This window comes from Amblyomma maculatum, chromosome 3 (assembly GCF_055883805.1).
Source record: "Amblyomma maculatum isolate TAMU_Amacu chromosome 3, ASM5588380v1, whole genome shotgun sequence".
In the NCBI taxonomy this organism is placed as follows: Eukaryota; Metazoa; Arthropoda; class Arachnida; order Ixodida; family Ixodidae; genus Amblyomma; species Amblyomma maculatum.
The window spans coordinates 207118292-207141464 of record NC_139346.1 but is presented as its reverse complement, the minus strand read 5'-3'; the positions used below and the strand labels follow the sequence as shown (position 1 = coordinate 207141464).

Below are 23173 nucleotides of genomic sequence, written 5' to 3'. Positions count from 1 at the left end.
TAGGAGAAAAAAAAACAAAAAAAAAACAAAAAAAAAACGAGCATGATAGCAACTGCTAACACCCCGTTTTAAAGGGGACGCTCCTATATTCCATCCATCCATGCTCAATGCAGCGCACAGTGTTCGCGCTTGTTTCCATCTATACTCAAATTCACAACCTACACTGCGTTATTGTACAAGCTTATCGCTGCGCTTAAAAAACCAAGGGTGACCTGATGGGCCAACCAGCGGATGACGACTGTGGTGTAAACACAACCATGTTGTGCGCGGCGCAGGTACGGCTTTTGGTAGCGCGGCGAAAAGCTTGTACTACGCAGTGTAGATTGTGAATTTGAGTATAGATGGAAACAAGCGCGAACACTGCATCTTGGCGTCGTAGTGTTCTGCGAACAGTGCTCCGAGGCGTCGTCGCCACGGTAAGCGCCGTCCCTACCAGGGGCAGGAGGGGGGTGGCTGCTCCTAGCCCTACGGGGATGGGACGGTAAGTCAACGCCGCTTGCGGCGGGGGCTAGCCAGCCACCGAATTTTAATCTGTTGTAGGCTGTCATTGCAACCGCCACCTCTTAGGTGGTGGACGACGGCTGTTGCGGCGCGCGTCTATCTCTCCCTCTTCTTTTTCTTTCTTCTCTACTTTCCCTTTTCTGTCTGCACGAGGCAGCGGAGGTGGCTCAGCTACAGAGCCAGTAGCAGGCCCGTGCATTTTCTTTTCCTTCTTCCTACAGCCACAACAACGTCCCTACCAGGACGACCGAAGCGGGTTCGTCCACGAATGAAGCCGGATGAATCGAATCGCGCGCCTAACGCACGGCGACGAGAGACCTAGGACAACTAGCTCTCGCGTGCGTCGCAGCGGAGACACGACGCACCGACGGGGTCGAGGCCAATGCAAAGCGGGCGCCGGGGGAGGGCTCCAACAACATCGGCGGAGGGAGCAAAGTGTCGCCAGTCAAATAGACGCCACGGCGCTATTTCTGGTCGCACTCGAACCAGATAAAGCACCCTCCCTCCTGCCACGCATACTCTGCAGATATAAAAGCAAGGTGCCAACAGCGCAGCCCGAGAAGCGTCCCTCGCTCGTGCTCCCTCGACGGATTATGCTAGCGAGCAATGCGGCAGCTGGGGATGCGCAGAGCGGTGTTGCCCAACGGACCCGCCACAGTCAGGTAGACGCCTCGTCGACTTCATCACACTCGAACGAATGCCATCCTACCGGAAAGCTCGTGCCTCTAAAAGCATGCTCTTTGCTCGGACACTGCTTCCGCTCTAAAAGCACGAAGACGCTGTCGAAGGGCTGCACGGATGATTGTCAGGAAGCCTCACTAAAGGCAGAGTTTTGCGTTGTGCTCTTTACACGACTTCTGAGATTCAAGCCACCGAATGCCAGAAAGGGCTACGAACGCGCATTCGGTTATTTGGCTACATCCAATTTCTCACTGCAGGCGCAGGCGTCAGTTCTGTCTCCCTGCTTGGTTTGGTTTGTGGGGTTTAACGTCCCAAAGCAACTCAGGCTATGAGAGACGCCGTAGTGGAGGACTCCGGAAATTTCGACCACAGAAAAATCCAGCCAGATACCCTTAATGGTTGTTTACGTGTGGGAATGCGAAGCTATTACGTTATTTGGTTAGAACTGAGCGATGCTACGTCGAATAGTGATTATTGTCACGATATAGGCGTCGTATATAACGTTACGTTTCATCGCTCAGGACCACACATGCCATCTTGCATGTGCTGTAAAGATCGTACACCGGAGCATTGCCATCCCCTTAACTTCGTGGCGCCGACGACCTTTGTTACGGTCTTTATTAAAGCGAAAAAATTACACCCTCATTGGCGCTAAAGCCAGCGTATTTTGTGCCAGTGGGGCATACAATGCGCTCGCATTAATGAAGACAAACGGGGAATCCACGGACGTGCGTCGAACGAAAGCCGATACAGACAAACTGAACGTTCGCCCAGCGTAAGGTCGCGGGGCCCCAACAGGCGAGCAACCTCAGTTACGACACCCGTACCCGAGGCAGCCAAGCAGGGCCCCCGCGGCAGCTGTCAATAGACGGTTGCGCCTGGTACTGAGTGACGAGATGTCCCGGAGCGCACAAATGGGCGAGCGCGGCTGTTAAAAATAGGCGACGCGTGGCCCCGCTTTAGAAGCCTCTCCGCGACGGACAAAATACCCCCCCCCCCCCCCCCCCCCCCCCACTCCGTCTAAAGGAGTCAACCGTCAGTCCACAGCCCAGTCATTGGAGCGTCTACTGCGGCCACAGGTGACAGGACTGTTACCACGAGGCAGCCGGTCAAGATGCGGAATTTCACGTAGTCGGGGAAAGCGAAAACACAACAGCGCTACCTATCTGGCTACATAAGTATTACAAGATGAAATTACGGAGGGCTGAGGTTTAATATGGATCAATTCTTTAACCTCCCTTTATCAAAATGCAGCTGTACCCCCCCCCCCCCCCCCCTCCTCCCCCCTTCCTTGCTGGGCTCTGTAAGTTGTCAAGTGCTGCCCGCGGTTTCCCAGTTCGGAGTGCGTGCGCTTGCCACCTCAATAACAGTCCGGTTCGGTCGACACGCCACCAGCCTTCATGCTGCACGCGAGATTTCAGAAGCAAATACTACGTACCGGAATGTCTATCTACAAAACCAGGAAACACTATCACTGTCTCCCTCCCTCTTATGCAACAGGTAAAAGGCACTCAAAGCCGCGAGCTTACAAAAAAAAAAAAAAAGCGTTGTGTGTGTCCTCTCGTTCTCGGTCCCTCGTCTTGTGTGCGCTACAGCTTGGAAGTATGAACCAACAAGCCCAAATTTCGACATTAGAGAGAGAGAACTCGCTAACAGCTGAAAAACGCACTCGACAGTTAAAGCAACAATGGGAAACGAAGTGCTCACGGCATGCGCACTTCTGCGGCAACAGGAGCACGACCTCGCGATTTGTCAACAAAGCCGAGTCGAAGCAGGGGCAAGGAGGGATGCTGGAAGAGCCGCTTCCTCAGCGCGAGGCCAAGACTCTCGCCCGTCAGTCAGGACGAACGCGTCCCCGGGACCTCAACGACAAGGGACGGCCTGATCCGGACCGCGGCTCAACGCTCCCAGCGGTCTCTAAGAGCGCCAGTCTAAAAGGAGAACGCGCGCCCGGGACATCGCTGCAACAGGAGCAGCGAGCGCAAGACGAATCACGCTCTCTCCCACGAGGCGAGCACTGCGCCGGGCACGAAATGAACACGTGCTCGAATTTTTATGACAGCGGTTGGGTGGCGGAAGCACTGCCGGAGGCCGCATTTTGTGTCGGACTGCGATTCATCCCTTTTGACACTTCATGAAACAGCTGCACGCCGTAACCAATCGCAACTGCCAATTAGATTTACTACAGAACCTCTTCCTCCGATTTGGCTGCAGCATCGTCGTCCTCGCTTTTACGTGAGCGCGCGTTCTGCGCATTTTCCCCCTCGCTACGTCAAGGTGCAGGACGAGAGTTCTGCGCGCATTATCAGCTCTCTCTCTCTCTCTTTACGGAAATAAAGTTTTCACCACTCACCAGCCGCTTTGCACACATTCGAGAGGCGGTGCTGAAAAACGCAGCATGGCGCCCGTGAAGGACGGGGAATTGGACGAGCTGGTTTGAACTGAAATTAGACATACTTTCACAGTGCGAAAACCACAGACTAAGATACGAGACAACACAGCGATGTCTGACCAAAACGAAATCAGCCGCGGTCTTGACTCAAGGCCCCGTGGTAGCGGTATACGAAGATATACGTTGGCAATGGTTTTTTTTTTTTTTTTTTGCAACTTGCACGCCGCGCCTTGCAATGGCGATAAATATGCCGCCATACTGGAAGGGTACAAATGAGAGAAGCGTTGCCAGCTGTAAACAAAACAATAGAGTACAGTCGCGTTTTATGGCTAGCCGAAGCGGGGGCGAGGAAAATACTGAGAGGTCGAATTGAGGATAACGATGAGAGCTACGGAACGGAAAATGGTACGTATATAACGTTAAGAGATATGATATGAAGCGTGCAGAGTGGGTCAGAGAAATAAACCGAGTTAATTACAATCTAGTGGAAATCAACAAGATAATGGGCAAGTAGCGCGAAGAGAGGATAACCAATGGTCACTTAGGGTAACAAATTGGTTCCAAGGGATGGATGGAAAAACTTTATTTTCGTCAGAGAGCATGTATGGATGATTCCGTGTTAGATGGCCATCAACCCATGGCTGGCGGCGACCTGGGTGGCCCACTCCACGGCCCTGGTCTGGACGACCGGGTCTGAGCTGGCCAACACGGCCTCCCACTTGCTCGAGTGAAGGATCACGCATAATATCCGCCGGTGGCGGTGCTATGCTACAGCTCCATAATATGTGGTCATAGGTTGCCAATTCCTGACACCATTTGCACTCCGGCTGAATGTCCGGGTAGATTTTGCTCAACACGTATGGGTTGAAGAAACATCTAGTCTGCAATCGTCGCCAGACGCATTCCTGCGCCTTCACCAATTGCTTGTCCGTGGGTAGGTAAATCCTCCGTTCAAGTTTGAAATGATTAGTAATGTCATGAAAGGATACCAGCCCATCTCTTCCCGGCGACAAAGTAAGGTGGGCAATGAGATCCAGACGTTTGCGGGGGTGCTACAGCTTTTGTACCCTTGATGCGCTCTCAGTTTCCCTTGTTCGAAGTCGTTATCGTTTGACTGTTGTAACCGAAACGCAGAAATTCAATTAATAATACTTTTTATGTGACTCATCGGACAAAAAAAAAAAAATCGACAGAAGGACTGATCGGAACCATCAAAATATATTTCCTAAAGCTATAAAATGCAGGCGAACAACCGAGATTGAGTGACACCCCTCAGGTACACAACTGTTGCTCCAGCTTTACTAATATCGAATACATCGGTCGTCAAAAATGATGCCCCTGCTCTCTATCTCCACTTAGCGACGTCGGAGCTTAAAGAAAAAAAAAATACAAGAAATTAACTTGCTACGCTGCGCTTCCATTTAATGAAGCCGAACGAATGTGACATGACGTGACCCAGGGTCACAGGTTCGATTACTATTTAATTAACCAAATGTTGTTTAAGCAGTTAATTTCGATTTTTACGCAATGCTCTAATCGCTTTCAATTCCGCGTGACGTCGCAAACCTCTCGACCATTTCGGACTTTCTCGACATAAGGTCAACTACGGCGCCGGGTCGTCCCCAACTTAGCTAACGTGCGCGCGCCTTTCGCTGTCACTGGCAAACAGCCCGCCAACAAAACCGACGCCCTGTCATGCCCAAATCCAGCCACATCGCGGACATGCTACTCTCCCTCACTCTTGGAGATCCCTTGAGCCCAATCGCGTTCGCTCACCTCGCCTCCTCCTCCGCCAAGGACGAATGCAAAAGCAAAGGCCGGCGCGCGTACAGCGACCCAATGCCTCCGAAGGACGCGCTCAAGGGCGGAAAAACAACGCGCCGCCGCCAGATGGGCCGGCGGAAGCGCGCCAGGAAGGCAAACGACCGGGAAACGGGCCGCTTCCCTCCAACGGACACTGATTCACAAACCTGTATCGTCATCAGCCACAAGAGGGAAACGCGCCGGCGGAATCCGGAAAAAGTATCAGCCACGCTTTCAAAACAAAACACACGGGCATGGCAGTGTGTGCGAGAAAAAACAAAAAAAAAAAAAAAAAAAAAAAAGGCATCCAACTGCGACCCCAAGCCTCCGTAGTAGAGGAATTAATCGGTTCTTCCAATTTCGCTCTGGCACGCTAGCCAGATTTCAGGAACACACAACGTGACAACGTGTTGCGCTCCGCACCTTCGCGTACGACGCTTGGGGCGTAACGCATAAAAAAGAAAAGAGAGAGGGGGTACTGAAGGAAGGTATTCGTCGCCTGCAGAGCGGCGAAGCCGACGTGTGTATGTGTATATATATATATATATATATATATATATATATATATATATATATATATATATATATATATATATATATATATATATATATAGAGAGAGAGAGAGAGAGAGACGCCCTCTTCAAAAAACAGTGTAGCTAATCCAGCTACGCAGTCAAAAAGTAACAAACGCTCGCGGTGACCTTCCGCAACGAGCGCGTACGTTGTATCGAACGCTTTTTCCCTTCCGCGCAGGCAGGGGTCGAACCGTTTACGGGCGAGCTTCCTAGCCACTTCGCACTATTGCTCATTACGACGCACATATGCACCCCTCCTCCTCCCTCACCTCCAAAGAGCCACGGGAATGTAAAAAAAATAAATGAAATAAAAAAAGTGGGTCAACGAACCAAACAACGGCAGGAGGGGAAAAGGTCAGGGAAAGAGAATTGAGCCTGCGTGCCAAAGGGCACGTCCACCCACAGCAGGGTGCGCGCGCGCACGCATGCGCACTGCACTGGCAGACGCGAGCAGGAATGAAAGCGAGAGCGGTCGGTAGGTGCACCCCTCCGCCGATGCCTCCGCCCTACACTCCATCCCTTTTGTTCCTCAAAGGGCGCCGCCGCGGTAGTACATGCAGGGCCGGCAAAGGCAGAACACGGCCGCATACAGGCGACAGCGCACAAATGTTAAACAGCAACAACTTGGCTACAGTGAACTAGTTGTGAGACGCCAGTCTGTTGCAGCGAAGGTTGTGAAGGGAAGGGGGCAACGAGGTTCATGCAAAACAGTGGTGCCGGCACGGCTGTACGCAAAGCCAGCGGAAAACATTCCCCGACCATGTGTGGCTGGTTTTATAATTTGCAACTGCAACCAGCGATGTTTATCCAAAGCGTCTCGCGGTTCGACGGTCGCTGGTAAGGTCGGATTGCGTAGGTACGAAATACGGTTGACGGCGATGCTTTATGGGGGTACTGCAATTTGTACAGCACCCCGAGGCCAAACATCAAATTAACACTAGGCTGCAGTGAACGATGGGCAGAGAATTCTCGACGCCTGCAGTGGCGGCACACAGTTGCACGTAAGTTTTGCCTCTATAAGTAGCCTCCTTTTCTGTTTCCCAACAAGACCGACTGACGGTGACAGCGGCTTCCATAAAAATTTCCAGTATCCTCGGCGCGGTGTTTGGTGCCTGAGGGCTAGGGAGACGCGACAGAGCTTGCAGTGCTCATTTTCGTGCTTTCGTTACGTGCTCGAAACAAGGCGACAGAGGGGTCGCGAATTGGTCCAGGATTCTGCGCTGCGACTAAACAGGAAGCATGAAATAAAGAAGACTTTGTTCTCACTTTTCCGAGTGTCCAAATAATGGACCCGGGAAATATGCACAAAGCCCATCGGGGCCAATGCATTTTTGCCGCGTTAATATGAACAGAATTCGCTTATCTGCCCTAACCAGGCGTTTCATTTTCTGCACTTCTAGAGCATGTCATCAGAGGAACGCAATAAGGAAGTACAAATGAGTAAGTAATGCCTCTTTTATTTCGTGGTTAAATGTATACAGTGTGAAGTTTCTTAGCCAATGCAGTACGACTTTCAAGTATTGCGTGATTGGCTGTTAAGAAAATACACTCTGCAGCATGTGCAAAGTAGAAATCGAGATTCAGTAGTTTTCAGACAATTGAATGCTGATATTACGAAGCAGCATTTTGTGGAATGTGAGCAATTGTAACAAGAGTTACGTCATTTTTCCATGAGATGTCATCTGCACGGCAGTACGCATCAGGTTTCAGTGCATTATTTTAAGCATAATGGCGACCGGGGTAAAGGGCTTGTAATTCCCCAAATTACGACTGGTTTCAGCTTCTGTGGCCTCCACTATGCAGAAGAGCGGACCATAATTATAGCCCGTTCCTTTTTTAATACTTTTTTCTTCGCGATTAGTTATTACGGACGACTCGTTAAATTTATCCACGGTTTTGGTTGGGAACCAAAGTGTACATATTAACGAGGCACGACTGTTCCAGCGACGGACACTTGAGCGTACGCGAGCACGAAACGCAGCTGTGCTGTACACGTGACGCCGATGCGTACCTATACAGCAAATAATTTTTGCCACGACCCTGGGAACATGGACGTTTACCTGGAAGGTTCAAGACGAAGCCGTGGTCTCAGCAAAAGAGCGCGTGATAACGCCGACACAGGTGCGTTCAGCACACGAATGTGGAAACTGAGTCAAAAACCAGACGAAGATAGCGGATGCCGAGGGACATGGGAACTCGCTTCCAGCTGTATGACTGTCGCGTTAACCACGCCCAATTTTCACGTACTAGCCTCTGCGGTCGTAATGAAAACGAGGAAACAAGTGACCGCGAATTATCACCATACCGGTAGACACAGAGCAAAATAACAGCACGACAGGCCGGACTCATTCCGCAGTCTCTTCTCGATTCTCCACTGACGGTCGTACACTTGTATAGTACCAAACACAACGCCTTGCAAGACGGTTTTCTTTGTTGAACGGACAGAGGCAAGGTGGCGATGCTGAATCACACATTTATTGCCTTTATGTCCACATTGTGGTCTGCCTCCTACGCAACAGCTGTCCGAATAAAATGCCTTGACCAAACACGTCGAAAAGCCGCTCAAAGCAGCGGCTGACACGTCGTTTACGAAGCAATACGTATACGTCAACGCTGGCTGTACCTACATGTTTACGCATGACACGCGAAAAACAACGATTCCGCCCCCAGGCATCCCGGGGCATCGGTGAGAGAGATCGTGGGGACCGCATATCTAACGTACGTATATATATCTCTCTCTCTTTTTTTTTTTTTTTTTTTTGCTTTCCCTCACGTGTTGCTTTACACGGAGATGGAATAAATAGCGCAAAGACGGCGATAGCGCGCAGGTCGACTGCCTTCGCGGCCGCCACGAATGTCCTTGCGTGTGGAGAAGAGCGGCACGCATCATCACACCGGCGCCGCACCGCATGTCGCACAGGGCTTATCGTAAGCACTCACTCTCGAGGGAGGAGTCATCATCATGCATGTCATTATCACGTGTGCGGGCCTCCCGGAACTGACCAGCTATCACCACGTATCCAGCCCGCTAATCTTCACTCTCAGCGGAGCAGCAGTTGTTGACAGAGGACGCACACAAGTGACCTCGAGCATTGCGCGATTATAGCATGCGCCCCTCTCCCATGCCCTATCCCCAGTACCCGGCGGCAGCAGCAGAATGTGTACTACCTCCTCCATCGGCGTACTGGCGCCGGCTTCACGAGCACGTTACCCCTCTTTCTCGACGCAAACAGGGGATATTTTGGTACGCACTACTCAACAGGCGCCCAGTGAAGAGATGGGGGCAATAAAGCTTTTCTGCGCAGTCACCTCTCCGTTATCCGATGCAGTATCCACAAGTTGTATAATTACTATAACAGTTAACAGAACAGGTTGCAGGGCTAGTTGCTCAAGTAGTTACATCATTTAGCAAGGAGGAAGCCCATATCTGTCACATGGCAAGCGTCTACGCAACACGGCGCGACTAATGGCCGAAGGGACGTGAACGAAGGTAGCGCTACAAATGAATACAGGCGAACTTGCAAAGGCGCTTCTCGTAAAGCACATGACAACGGTTGTGTCTGAACGAAACAGACAAAAACGATACAGCTAGGGCGAAATAAATAAAATAATAAATAATAAAAATAAAGGAGCGGCATCAGAAACAGTAAAAGGAGATATGCAAGATAAGGAATCAGCGGAAGGGGCTTTATAAGTACTACACTCGCACACGTGCTTAATGCAAACAGTCATAATCATCATCAGGGTATACCCCCTGCAAACTTCCCCAAGGCGAACCATGCCGATTAAAAGGAAATCCTCTCAAATATGTGAAAACAACAATCGACTTGGTTTACACGTCGTGTGTCCACGCCGATTCGAGTGAACGCTGTTTAGCCGAGCAAATAACCTCTCGTGTACACGCGAAGTAGAAAGCACTGCTTGACATGGGGGATAAAAAAAAAGGGGGGGGGGGATGGGCAATTAAATGCGCCGCCTGCTTTTGTCCGTCCCCAGCGCGCATGCATGAAAACAAAAAGCACGTGCACTTATTTCAAGTACCTCGTAAACAGTAGCGCCCCCCCCCCCCCCCCCCCCCATTTCCCCCTCTCTCCTCAGTGTCCCTATATGTCGACGGTCCCATCAGCGCGATAAGACAGCTGCCCGCAATTCGCTTTCCTTGGGTGGAGAACGAGTGGAGGTACAGTCACATGACGGCAAACTTCGCGAAGCGCCAGATATGCCCGGCCGGATTGCCGCCGTGGGGAAAGCGACTGCACGAGGGTAGGTGGTTCAAGGAATGAGCAAACAATGACGAGCTTATTTAACAACAGACCACCATCGCACTCTCCTTACATCTATCTCACTCTCCAGCCCAGTCGGCGTAACGCGAATGAACCGATAGCTCAAAGATAGCCCGACTTAGCGGCGCCTTGCATGACACTGTAGGGCAAGTAAATGTATTCGTCGGCACTTCCCGATACGCTCTCTCCCGCTCCTTCCTCGCAACGTGTACTCTCGCCCTTCTCTACTCGCCTCCACAGGCAAACAGTGCATGCAGACGCAAAACAGAGGCCAGCAGCCGCCGCAATCGTGTGCAATGCTCGCCTCAGTACTTTTAGCTAGGGAGAAGATTACGCGCTATTCTGGGAAGCCCCGGTTCGCTCAGAAGTCTGCTAAAGTTTGTACAGAAAAAAGCGATGTCCCAGTGAACAAAGCGGAACTCGTGACGCGCCCGGTAACCGCGCGGTGAGAAATATGAGTCCATGCAAAACAAATACGAGTGATCACGTGCCGCAGCGAACAGGGATCCCAACGAATGGAACAGCTACAAGGAGTAGAACAGCTCCAACACGGCAAAAGCAAATGGCAGGGAAAAAACATCCTACGTGGTAGAGTTTACAGTTCTGACGACAGCACATCAAAGACTATATAAAATGCAACCAGACATAGTACAAAACCTGACAGTAGCCAAACATTTAAAATTTTATAGTTTGGATAGCACCAAATAACGCGGGAAAATCAATAAGTCAAGTGGGTGCCACAGCAATAAAGCTTGAAAGTTACTCTGTCACCAGCAACGATTCTCACTGCAACTCAGTGGGAAGGGGAGAGGGGGTAAGGAAAGGTAACAATGCACAGCCATATTCCTGGCTCCTACATGGCAGCGACTACAGTTAAGTTTACATCAAGGTAATGAAGCTGCAGCTACGTACCAGGTGAGTAGGAAAGCAAGGGCAGACAACATTTGTTTATGGCAATGCCTGCTGCTGTTTCCCCAAGGGTACAAATAAATTTTAGTACATGCACTCACACCTGCAGTGCCGTTCCAAAGATGTGTGCACATACACAAAAAGCGTGTGGACCTAATTGTAAGTGATGACAGAACCCACGCTAAACTAAACTACTAATGCAGTGAATTATGAAGCATATCAGAAGGCGAAACCATATAAATGCTAATAATGCAAAATGTATCGCTTATTTAAATAAAAGACAGCAGATATATTCCAGGTGAGGGAAATCACTGTTGCTTTGAAAGTACAACTCCTTTTATTCCTCTAGGAGTCCGGTTTGCTTGCAATGCATTACCTAGTGAGAGCAGGTCAGAATACAGCCATAGCTGTTCGAACAAAGGAACATCCTAGGGATAACAATGCCTAGGGAAGTCAGCTTTCGTTCACTGTGAGTACTGTTGCCATTACCCCTTTACCTAAATGCTTTACTACACAGCCGAATTTTCACCAGAGTGCTAATTCTGAATGTGCGCCAAAAAGGCCCTGTCAAGCCCCTGTGTAAAAGCAATGAATGTGAATTGGAAAAGGTGCACACACTAAAGATCCGGTTGCAGTATGAAAGAGACCTAAAACAGATGCAAGCTGTACCCAGATCCTCTCTCACTGCTCAGTAGGCATAGAAGTCACTCGAGTAACATCCTTAAAAGAAGAGGAGTAAGAAAGGGGAAAAGCACTCACCATGGGGGTATGCGAGGGTAGAGGCGCAGGTCTTGGAGATGGCACCGGCCACCATGAACTGCACAAAGTCACGGGTGGACTTGACATCGGGATCGTACGAGTCTCTCAAGGACTCCTTGCGTTGTCGCAGTCGAGCCTTGATGAACTCGTAGATGACAAAGTGGACGATAGTCTCTGAGATGCCAAAGTATGACGCTGTGATCCCCTTGTAGAATCCCACTAGACCATGCCTTTGGTAGATGTCGCGGATACACTGCAGGGCAGAGATGCTGCCGTACATCCTGCAAAGGGCACGAAGAAAAAAGAAAGCAAGCAAAACCATTAGCAGGGAAGCATAACAGCATGTAACACATGTACTGTTATAACATTCTCTGCCATTATGCACATGAACTTGGCAAGTCTAACCTTTAACTATGATAATGGTTGACTAAGCTTGACAATATACATGAACATAAATGAACATAAAGTCAAATGTGGCACCATATACTGTGCCTTGTAAGTACTTATTGACAATGTTGTGTGTCTATAACATGATGGCTTCCAGGTGTGTGTACTTCACTTAAGTGTATGTGGACACAGAGCCCCTGTTTACAGAAATCATCATTGCGGGCTTGTCATTTTCGTACTCTGTCTCCTTGTATTCATAGCAACAGATAGTTGCCAGCAAGTATGCCATTTATAGTATGCTGGCATACCAGTTAATTTAGCCTTACACAAGCCTGACATGATGCGCTATTCCTGGAGGACCCAAAGGCAACTGCAGTTACCTATGCACTTGCCCCAACCACACACGTCAAGTTCCTTCAAGCGGCCTTACACAGCAGACACGGGCTGCAGCAAGATGAAAGAATGCACTGAGTTCAGCTAACATATGAGAAAAACTTTTCTCAGGAAATTTAACCTTTGCCTGTGTAAGAAACAAAAGAGCTGTTGTTGCTAAGCATATAAACAACTACATAGTCCTCAAGCTGAGTTATACATGCAATTTCATTAGGGACCTCCTCACCTTTGATCAAGTTGGAGCCTTGTCTTCACAAACCAAATGGGGTTGGTCGCCGTGCAAGACATGAAGCCTGGAAAAACAGCAGGCGCAGGCACACCATGGATCTACGCTTCCAATGTGTGCACACAACAACCAGCGCCACAATTTTCACTCTACCCAGAAAGCACTGAACACTCACAAGCAAAACCTCGCTGCACGGGGCATTGGCAAAACACACAAGCAGATTACTATAGCGCAGGGTTAAAAAGAATGAGCAACAAAGTTGCAAGTTGCAAAAATTACGAGGGGGAGGCTACTGAGCTACTATGCCCAATTCTAGAAGTCTTACCAGCGCTGGCTGCTGAACAGATATGTACAATGGGAGTATCCGAAGGGAGAAGCTCGTTGAAGATGCTCTTGGAGTTGGAGTATGTACAGAAGTAGATGGCCCTGGTGTGGCAAAACATGGAAGGCAAGAACTGTGTGAGTGGGAGTTCTGCTGAAAGAAGGCGTGGGGAAAGGGAAGCAAAACACTAGGACAAAGGGGGGATAGTGCGCTTGCGCATGCCCCGGTCAGCGGCAGCAGCAGCAGCAGCTGTCAAAAATGGTGTACCTCGAAGGCGCCACTCCGACCAGGTTAGGTCCGAGACCCTTGAAAAGAGCCTTGGTGCCTTCCATCTCGACTATTTGCCTGGAGTGAGCAGGGGATAAAGATAGAGAGAAGAGGGGGAGAACAAAACATCAGTGTTAGAAGTCGCTGAAGCAGTTGTCACCCCCCTGTGCAGCAGGGTGCCTGTGTGTGAGTGTGTGGCTGTGGCGGACAACAAATGACACTGAAGAGGCTCACAGCTGCACAGCCGCCCACGAAGCAGCGCCAAAATGCCAACAACACCGCAATGAGAATCAACCAAGTACAAATATTATCAGACAACAAGTTAACAAGCAATAAGGAAGCCCCTTTCAACCAGTTCTGAAGTTTAACTTGCCCATACCTATGTGGAAGTGGGGTGAATATTACAACTAGACTTTGCATACTATGAAGAAGCTTTGCCTGGAAGAGCTGAACATCATACCAATGTGCTATGGATAGTGCATTCTCAGCGTACTGGCACTTAAAGAACTGCCACTTAATGCAGAAGAGGAAAGAAGGCTACAGAGAAACAAATTTCCTTAACAAAAATTATCAACCAATATTAAAATGCATTACAATCAACTGCTACAACCAAAGCTCCGCACCTGAAGGTGTTCAATCAAATGAACACAAGCAGTACTGTTGCCTTTGCCCCGTTCTACAGCTATGCAATTAGACACACAGCACACTAAGCAAATTATTTTTTTTCTTCTCATCAAATGTAAAAAGCTTAGAATGGCAAAATTTATATCAATGAAACTTTGACAAAAACAAAAGAGAGAAATAAAAATAGTGCGACTCTATCCCAGTATCACAAGGAAGCGCAATAAATAGCACTAGCGGAGAAATGCTACATGTCTTAGCAAGTGGCACGCAGTCCCTACAAGTTTACCACCTGACAGCTGAAACAACAACCAAGCTCAACGGCCGTTGAAGCAAAAGAGAGTCACTGACAATATTGAGCTACTAGACAGTCTAGCATTCCCAAGAACATTGCCACAGAGATCATAGGATAATAAATCATGCACCACCTTAGCTAGCACACAGCAGCACAGAGGGAAAAAAGCGCTATATTCCGATATGAAACAAGAAATATGTTATTTTAACAAATACGCTGAACCTCAGTCTAATTGTTAAAATGTCTACTTCACAGCTGACAGCGCAAGTATTTACTAGACAACCCCGATTCACTGCCACAAAGAAAAAAAAAAAAAGAGCAAAGCAGCACACCAAGGTATATTTTAGAGAGACACAAAAGGGAGAACATTTAGTCAGAATAAACGGTTGTTACAATCATGTCAAAACAAATGTTATTTTCGGCAAGAACAATGCTTTTATAACCAATATAATTGGGTACAAGTGAAGTATTTGTGGTGCTCCCACTTGCAGGTTTGAGCAGATGGCATGGGAGATGTATTCATGAGATTTCTCGAGAAACACTATTCATCCGTCTCAATGGGTAATTAAACAAAGAAAGGGGTGGTGCGGTGAGTGTAGCCAAGAATGTGAAGTTATTTAAAATGGCATGAAACAAACAATGGAGAGAAAGGCTAAAAGCAAACATGAGCGCTGAATCTTTTTCTGAGGAGCTGCTGTACTCAGATAATTTAGAACCGCAAGCTCTCAATGGCATTTTCACTCTGCTACGCTACATGGTGCTTTTTCTTTTTCTTCCTTGTCGTATGTGCTCACGTAAATGTACACATGCATGCAGGTGTGAGAGTGAGGTGAGAGTATGGTTTCCCTTCTTTTGTGCAGCAAAAAGGCAAATATGCTTTGAGACATGCTGAAAAAATATTTCAGAAGTGTCATACGCATGCACCACCGCGTCTCATTTGACTGGTTAAGGAAAAAAAAACCTTCAGACATGGGTCATCACACACGTATGCATGGCACTCGCACGTAAGCACGATTCCTTGTGAGAAACACAGTTCACTGATGTGTATGTCAAGATTGTGCTTGCGCTGCCTACACACGAGTATAGTCAGCAGGCGGGCAGACTGCGACCGCGCAACATGTAGCTTCATTCCTTTCCACTTACAAATGACCACTTTAGGGTCAATCATAAGGGCCGCATGCAATCAAAGAGTTGCGCCTTGCTGCAACGGAATCGATGGAGTGTGCAGAGAATTTTGATGAGTCGAAATCAGCCCAAAAAACAATGTCAGATTGGACTACACAGTCCAAAAACATTGTCTATTTACAAAGAAGTAGGTCATCTGCTTCTGCTGCTTTGTGTTGCCGTGAGCGCTTTGGGGCGATTTTTCACTAAATGAGCAATTGCATCACAACATCGTTGTGCGCACCAATAAAACTGCAGATCACATCAAATGCGTTCTCACATTTAGTGCAGATGGTGGTGCTACAACATACAGATCGATTGAGGCTCTGGCTTGAAAGAAAACAGGGTGAAAGTTTTCAGTGTAATAAAGCGGCTTGTACCTATAAAGGTGCAAAAATGGGCCGCAATGTACTTACTGTATTGCTAAATATATTTTAAAACCCATGTCCGCTTAGCAAAATTTTTATTAGGTCTAACAGCACCTGGAAAATGGTTTGTTGTGGCAAGAAATTTGTTCCATTACCTTCTATGGCAAGCTAATAAAGAAATAGAAATATTTCATTGAAGTGGCACTTTTGTAGCAAGGTTCAACTGTACTTACTGCATAGTTAGTAAACAAACATGCTATAGCCAACACCACAGCACATCACCTGATTAGCAATCTGCAACCAATTATTCCCTCAGATGTGGTATTAAGCATATATGTGAGAGTATGAATGCTGCTCATGCTTTTCATGACTACATGGAAGTTTCCGTACACCTGTGATGACAGCACAGAACGCACCGAAGAGCACAAGCTTGCCTCAAATTCATCCACGTACCTCATGCGCTGGTACGAGGAAAAGTGATGCGACCTTACATGTGGTGTGTACAAATAACGGCTGTGTGCTTCTCACGTGAGGCTGTGCAGGGCGTCGTGAAATTTCAGCTTTCGTGCTAGAACAGGGCATTTTATGCCTCTTTTTGCAGCTCGGTGTAATTTTTATTTCAACATCACGGATGTTAGGGGTGCACTCAAAAAGCCTATGATTGGCTTAACAGAGGGGCGCACCCCCCCCCCCCCCCCCCCCGTACAAAAAAAAAAAACGGCAGCAACAGAACACGGACAGAACAAAAAAAAATTAAATAGAAAAGGCTACAGTGCATAGTAAACATCATATTCAATAAAAATTAGCGAACATGCTCTTGCAGTAATAAATAAGTGACGTTGGCAAAATTAACATAAAAAAACTGAAAAATGCAAAACCAGAATAATAATAGGAGACAAAAAAGATGAAGGGAGTTAAAAACAAAAACCTGAAGCGAGCAAAAACCGTGTCATGAGGTCCTCAAGGGCTCATTACGCCGGTTAAGGAAAGTTGGAATTATATGTCGGAGCATTTGACGACCGTAATTAGTGCGAAAGGATGGCACATACCAGATGTTGTTACCTGTCGAGTAGTAATTAGCTTTTGGCCACAAGTTAGCTGTGTCATCAAGGAATGTGTCATGATTTTTCCATTTTCTTTCATATCGTTTAGTTAGCAATAAATTATATAGGTCATTAATTGGAGCTACTTTTAATGATGCGAAAAGAAGTTGAGTGCGAGCGGTAAACGGGGCATTTGCAATTATACGAATGACCTTTTTCTGTATTTTATATATATTTGTCCATTTTGTTGTACTCCACACCAGGTAACAATATGGAACGTTAGATAGAAATAGTGCATGATAAACACTGAGAGGTAGCAAAGAACGGACTTTGTACAATATGCCTGTGCATCTTGCAAGTCTTAACTAGATTGTCGATGTGTATGTCCCATGAAAGATTGCAGTGCAATGTTACTCCTAGGCACTTTACTGACTCTGCCATTTCAATGCATTGAGAACAAGTGTGTGTCGCAAAATAAACTAAAAGCAATGCAAAGAAGGCTAGTACACGTTCTTGGCCGACATTGCATTTTGTCTGCAGCATCTTCAGAGTTTGACTCAACACACGAACAATATGTCACTTTGAATGGAAGGTGATAAAATTCAAATTAAGCAAATGCCCACTGAGCTTAACTTACAGTTCCAATACACCAATGACAGGCTAGCCTTCTGCCATACCATACCTGCCAAACTAGCAAGATAAAAAATGGGAATTTTTTTATTTTACATGTTTTCACCCAACTTTCAGGCAGTGTCGAATCAATCCTTTTCTAGGAACCTTGTGGAAAATAGCTGCCTTTCGTGGGATGGGGGAATAATGCACAACGAAGCAGCTAAGGTGGCCTACACTTACACCTTGCTACCGCGACAGCAGACTTGACCGGTAACAGGACCTGCCGGCTATCTTCAGTTTTTAGCCGTTTTTTTTTTTCTTTTCTGCAATGCAAAAGGGTCCCCTTGATTGGTTGAAGGGCTGGACTGCAAAGGCATCACAGAAACGGCATTGCCGCAGTTCAGGCATTTCGGACGTGGAAGACTTGGGGCTCTCGTGTTTTTTTCAGAAACAGACTTCTTTTCGTGAAGAGAAAATGTTAGCAGCATTCCCAGAACTAACCTATCCATCTAGCTTGGTTTGAGATTTCACTTTAGTGCCTTTTTAAGGAAACTTCCTTGCACCTAACGCTGAAAGGCACAAGATCTGTAATACTACTACAATGCCATGTTTATGCTGTGGGAAATGAGAAATAAACAAACATTCACAAAATCAGACGGCCCATCACAAACTGGCTCTACTAAAAAGACCGATCACAACAACTGGTTGTCTCATGAAAATGCAACGTCTACAGGTGGCTAATGAATAGCCTGATCCATAGTGGCCTGATACCATGCTTTGGGCCTAAGGGCCCAGGTCTGCTGAAAAGTGGTGTGCTGCTTTACTCTGCTTCTCCAAGGGAGCATGTAGATGGCCAGGAAAAAAAAAAAAAGAAAGAAGAAAAAAAAAAAAAGGACTCACTTTAAGCAGCGCCATATTCCAATGGAGGGCGCCCGTGAAGTGCCACCATTGGCGTTGATCACCGAGGTGGCGAAGCCGCCACTGCCACCTGTCGGGGACGGAGTGCATGTGCAGGCGTTGAGGCCAAGGCGCACAGCAATTGACTGGACGGCTGCAGGGGAGCCACCAGGACCGGACACGAAGTGGAAGTTGGCCACTGATGACTGAAGGCGCGTCTTCACCACTTCCAGCGGGCAAGTGGCGATGGCACCGGCAGTTCCACCCAGACTGCATAAGAACGAGATTTCAATTTAAGGATTGCATTTCCAACAATCTACCACATGCTTTTAAAGGTCGCATAAGTTTTCACATTCAATTCTATTAAAATACCATTTTTCCAACACGCTGTGAAACATATACACATTAAGCCGTACAATTTTGGCATAAATCGCAGACTTTCTCGCATTTCATTAATTTTGCTTCACTGAATAAAAACACAACTCGAGAGTTATCCCTGTTCATATTTAAGGTGAGCTGCATTGCTAGTGATGGATTAAATATAAAAGAAGGGGGGGGGGGGGGGGGGGCAGAGAGAGAGAGGCAAAGGGGGCCCATTTATTCTAACCTGCCTAACATATGAAACCAAACAAAACAAGGATGGGTGGATGGGGCACTCGAATAACACACTTTCGTTAAAAACCCAATCAGTAGAGGAGACCTTTTCGAACTGCAAACAGGAGTTCTTGTCTACAGCACAGGCTTGGGCCTTCGGGTAGAGCACAGCTTACTTCAAGCTAGGTACAGCAATTTTATGTGCAGACCTGGGCCATGCATGGTCTATTTCTATGGGTCCAAGCTGGGCTGAGGTCTGTGGTTTTACATGCCTGGGCCAAACACTAGCCTGTGTGCTAAGTGGTTATTTTTACTGAATACATTATGGTATTGTAATGTTAACAAATGGCAGCTTGCAAGAAGGTGCCAATGTTGAACAATTTTTCGTGCACAACCTTTTTTGCTAGCTTTCTACAAGCACTCATTTCATTGGGTGCTCTCTGGCAGCCACTACTAGTAAAAGAAAACGCTCACTAAATAGTTAATCAGGTAGCCAAGTGCATTTCAAATAACAGGGATGCCAAACATCAAACTTAATTTTATTGGTACGCATCTCAGATTTTTAAAAATTTGTCCCCCCTGCGAGACGGGATTCCGTCATACTCTTTGTCTTCATTAGACAAGTGCTTTTAATCCTTCACTTTTTAGGTACAACAGAACAGCAGAATCGAAGACTTGCCACTACACAATCACTCACGTGCATGCACACAACACGAGCAAAAAAAATTGAACGGGTTTCTGCAGAATCATGAAATCCGCGTTTTTTTTTTTTTCTTCCACGCAGTTTCAGATGAAAAGTGCCGGTTTCACCAGCCTAAATTAGGCGTACCCTACATTTTTTTGCTCTCTTCTTTATTTCTTGGGATTAAATATATTAGGGTGTTAAATTCTGACAATCTAACGCGCTCTAAAAATGCAGAGATAGGAAGGTAGTGACACTGACTTCATTAGATGAACTAACTAACAAATGCTCTTCTTTCAAGACACCGCCAGGGCACCTTGAAATAACAAATGCTCTTCTTTCAAGACACCGCCAGGGCACCTAATGCAGCTGTGGCGCCTTCAGGAAGCTCAGCCTGCTTTTATTATTGCGTCGTTAAACAGCCATGCGAACGAAAACCTATGTCTTCTGTACAGCACCAAGGAGAGAAAAGAGAAGGCGGAACGTGTAGCATCCCACGTGGTGCGCGTTCTGGGAGTGCCAACTATACTGCTAACGCATTGTTGTCCCGTACAAACCCCATTGATCGCACTGCATTTTTTTTTAAATCTTCTGCAGTACAAAAAAACACTGGGTATATTTCAATAGTGCAGAAAGGGCGTGAGGGGGACTTCCAAGAGAAGGTAAAGGGCAAGGAGCTATCGTATGCATGGGCCCCATTTTTCTAAATCCGACCCTGTGCGCTGCCGGGATTATGAATAAGGGCAAAAATTAATAAGAACAGCGGCGCCCCTCCAGCTTCTTATTGGCCAAGTGAAAACTCAGAAATACTTCAAAACGTTAACGTTACGGGAATGTAACTTCCCAACAGCCTGTTAGACAGTGATACCATCCCACGAAGAAAACCACTGGTGCTACCTGCAGTCAGCGGTATGAGAAAAGCGCCCCTACGCTCTAGCTAGGAAAACTCAACAATAACCTTCACTCTCGAGGCTTACAAGGCAGCTCCACGTCATACGGCCGCTTATTTAATAAGCATAATCTTAATTTGCTGATGTATAAAACGAACTGACTGGAAAGTTTAAAGCATAAATAGATGGTGAGACATGCGCATTGAAGAGCCAAGAACTAACAGCGGTTAAGGACAATTATAAGATTTAAAAATGCGACCTTGGTAGCAGTACGAGAATACACACGAAAAGCAATTGCTTGCATAGTTTCTCCTTTATTTACAACGATGCGTTATACACCATCACATGGTATTCGCCTAGGACAGACAAATAATTTGCAACTAAATTTCTTCTTGATACTTTTCCGGTTTAATCAACCGAACCATGGAAGTGTCGCCGAAGCGTGGTTGTTCAGGCGACATGTGGCAAAAGAAAAACGACAATTTAAATAATCCTGATACGCCATTTGTTGTCATTCCAGCCCTTGAAGCAGGCTGGCTTAATATATATTTTTTTATGCCTCATGTGATAAGCCCGGACACTTTACAGTCATCTTCCTGTAGATGAAACCAAAACAGTATCAAGGAAGAATTAAGCGGTCGTAGGAAAATATAGCGTGGTGACTGATCTATGTATTCCTGTCTGGTTTGGTTTATGCGCAAGCTATGAGGAAGACCGTAACAGAGGGCTCGGAAAATTTCAACCACCGCAGTTTTTTAACGTGCACTGACATTGCACAGCATAAGCGCACCTTGCTTTTCGCGTTTCGTCGAAGAGCGGCCGCCGCGGTTGAGATTGGATCCCGCACCTTTGGATACAGCACTCTATCGAATCATTTAGGCAAGAAACTAAAATACAGCGTCTTTTACCAGTCCGGAAATCCTACGGACCAACCGAGTTTTGCATAAGCGCCAAGCATTATCCAGGTCACTGCACTGACTAGTAAAACGTTAAAAGCGTACGCGAGTTTATACAACTCAGCTGATTACTGATTCCTCCTTGAGATAGCAGCCCATTTTTAATTAATGACACCAGTGTAACAAAAAAGACCTTGGGGAGGGCGGGGCAAAAAGAAACAAGGAACTTTGGCAGTGAAGAAAAAAATAAAGCGCGACTGGCGCCAGCGGTTTTCCAGGCATTTATGATGCGTCGGCGAGCGCAGACACGCAATCCCCGTTGGTGCAGATGGGCCTTCATCCTATTGAGGGCACTAACCGTTGGGGAGAAACTACACCAGCCACCGATCATAATTAAGAGGGATGAAAGAAAAAAAAACGCAGAGAATAATCGAAGTTGAAACTCGACAACTTCTCATCACTGCTATTCATTTCACTTCATTTCACTAGTTGGAAAACACAACCTAAAAATGAGACGTCCTTCAAATTTATTCATTTCTTGATAGCAAAAAAAAAAAAAAAAAAAAAAAAAAAAGCAAGTAAAACAGCTACGCATGTGCTTTCTGTTAAACATTCAACAACTCCAAAGAGTTAATGAAAGGTCGCGAGAAAAATGGAGCAGCAAACAACAGTAAAAGCAATCGCGTGGCCACTCCAACGCATGAACGGAGGCACGTCGGTGCGAACGTGACCGACACTGCGTCCACAGCCATCCGTACGCCGTATGGCTCCCCTAAACCAAAACAGCTCTTGTTCAAGTCCAGAAATGCCTTACATATATGGCTCACCAAAATAATAATAAAAACCTGGTGCCACGGGAAGAACGAAATTTCAATGCGTGCCCCAAGTGGGAGAGAACACGTTAAAACTTGTCGGACAAGGAGGCATTCACAAACTGAAAGGCTGTGAGGGGCGGATGTGAGCCACTTAAAAGAACTCAGCTCGGAATGCTGTTTACGTTAAGCCAAAAAAAGTTACCGCTGTAATGCGGGGCTGGCTCTGTGAACAGAATACGCGACCCAATCGCTTGCCTATGTGTGGAGGACGCGAGCTGCGCTGACTGGTTAGAACCCCATTCGAGTAAAACCTGCCAGAAACACTCCTCGGGTCGGTAAGTACTGCTACGAACGCCCATGGCCCAGTGCATTTGATATCGTGAACCGCTTTCAAAGGCGATCTCCGCGGGTTCCTAGACTGCGCCTTGCGGCGAGCTGCGACGTTGACCGCCGTTTGAAAACATGGGTTCCCCCGGTCGAGTTGCGGTGAAGGTTGTCTCGGGAATTACGCCGACGCCCATATTTTACTACCCATATTTTTTGATAACACTTACCCTCCAGCCAAGAGGTGTATTATGGCATCGTAATGAGACATCCCATCCAGAACACATCAATCCACACACGACAACACACAACGCTGCTGCTGAACACACTAGCGAAAATTTTCACGGAGCTGCAAGCACGCATCTCACGGCACCAACTGATTTACCGATCATTTAGCGAGCACGTGAACACTAGGCCGGCATTGGCTCTCTGAGGTCACGTGGCGGAGTGTTTACCAGCAGAGCAGCAAAAAT

The 23173-nt window shown here is 47.2% G+C and overlaps 1 protein-coding gene across 1 annotated transcript in view; it reads right to left on the bottom strand.

The window, feature by feature from the left end:
- Nucleotides 1-23113, bottom strand: part of Rim2 (replication in mitochondria 2) — a 45901-nt gene extending 22788 nt beyond the window's left edge. Inside the window, exons 1-6 of the mRNA XM_084599419.1 lie at nucleotides 22931-23113; nucleotides 18503-18769; nucleotides 13500-13577; nucleotides 13236-13336; nucleotides 12911-12977; nucleotides 11905-12185 (exon numbers count right to left, since the gene is read on the bottom strand). Of these exons, the coding sequence (XP_084455545.1) occupies nucleotides 11905-12185; nucleotides 12911-12977; nucleotides 13236-13336; nucleotides 13500-13577; nucleotides 18503-18769; nucleotides 22931-22971 (835 nt within the window). The 5' untranslated portion in view covers nucleotides 22972-23113. The remainder of the gene's footprint in view (nucleotides 1-11904; nucleotides 12186-12910; nucleotides 12978-13235; nucleotides 13337-13499; nucleotides 13578-18502; nucleotides 18770-22930) is intronic.
- Nucleotides 23114-23173: the final 60 nt, after the last annotated feature.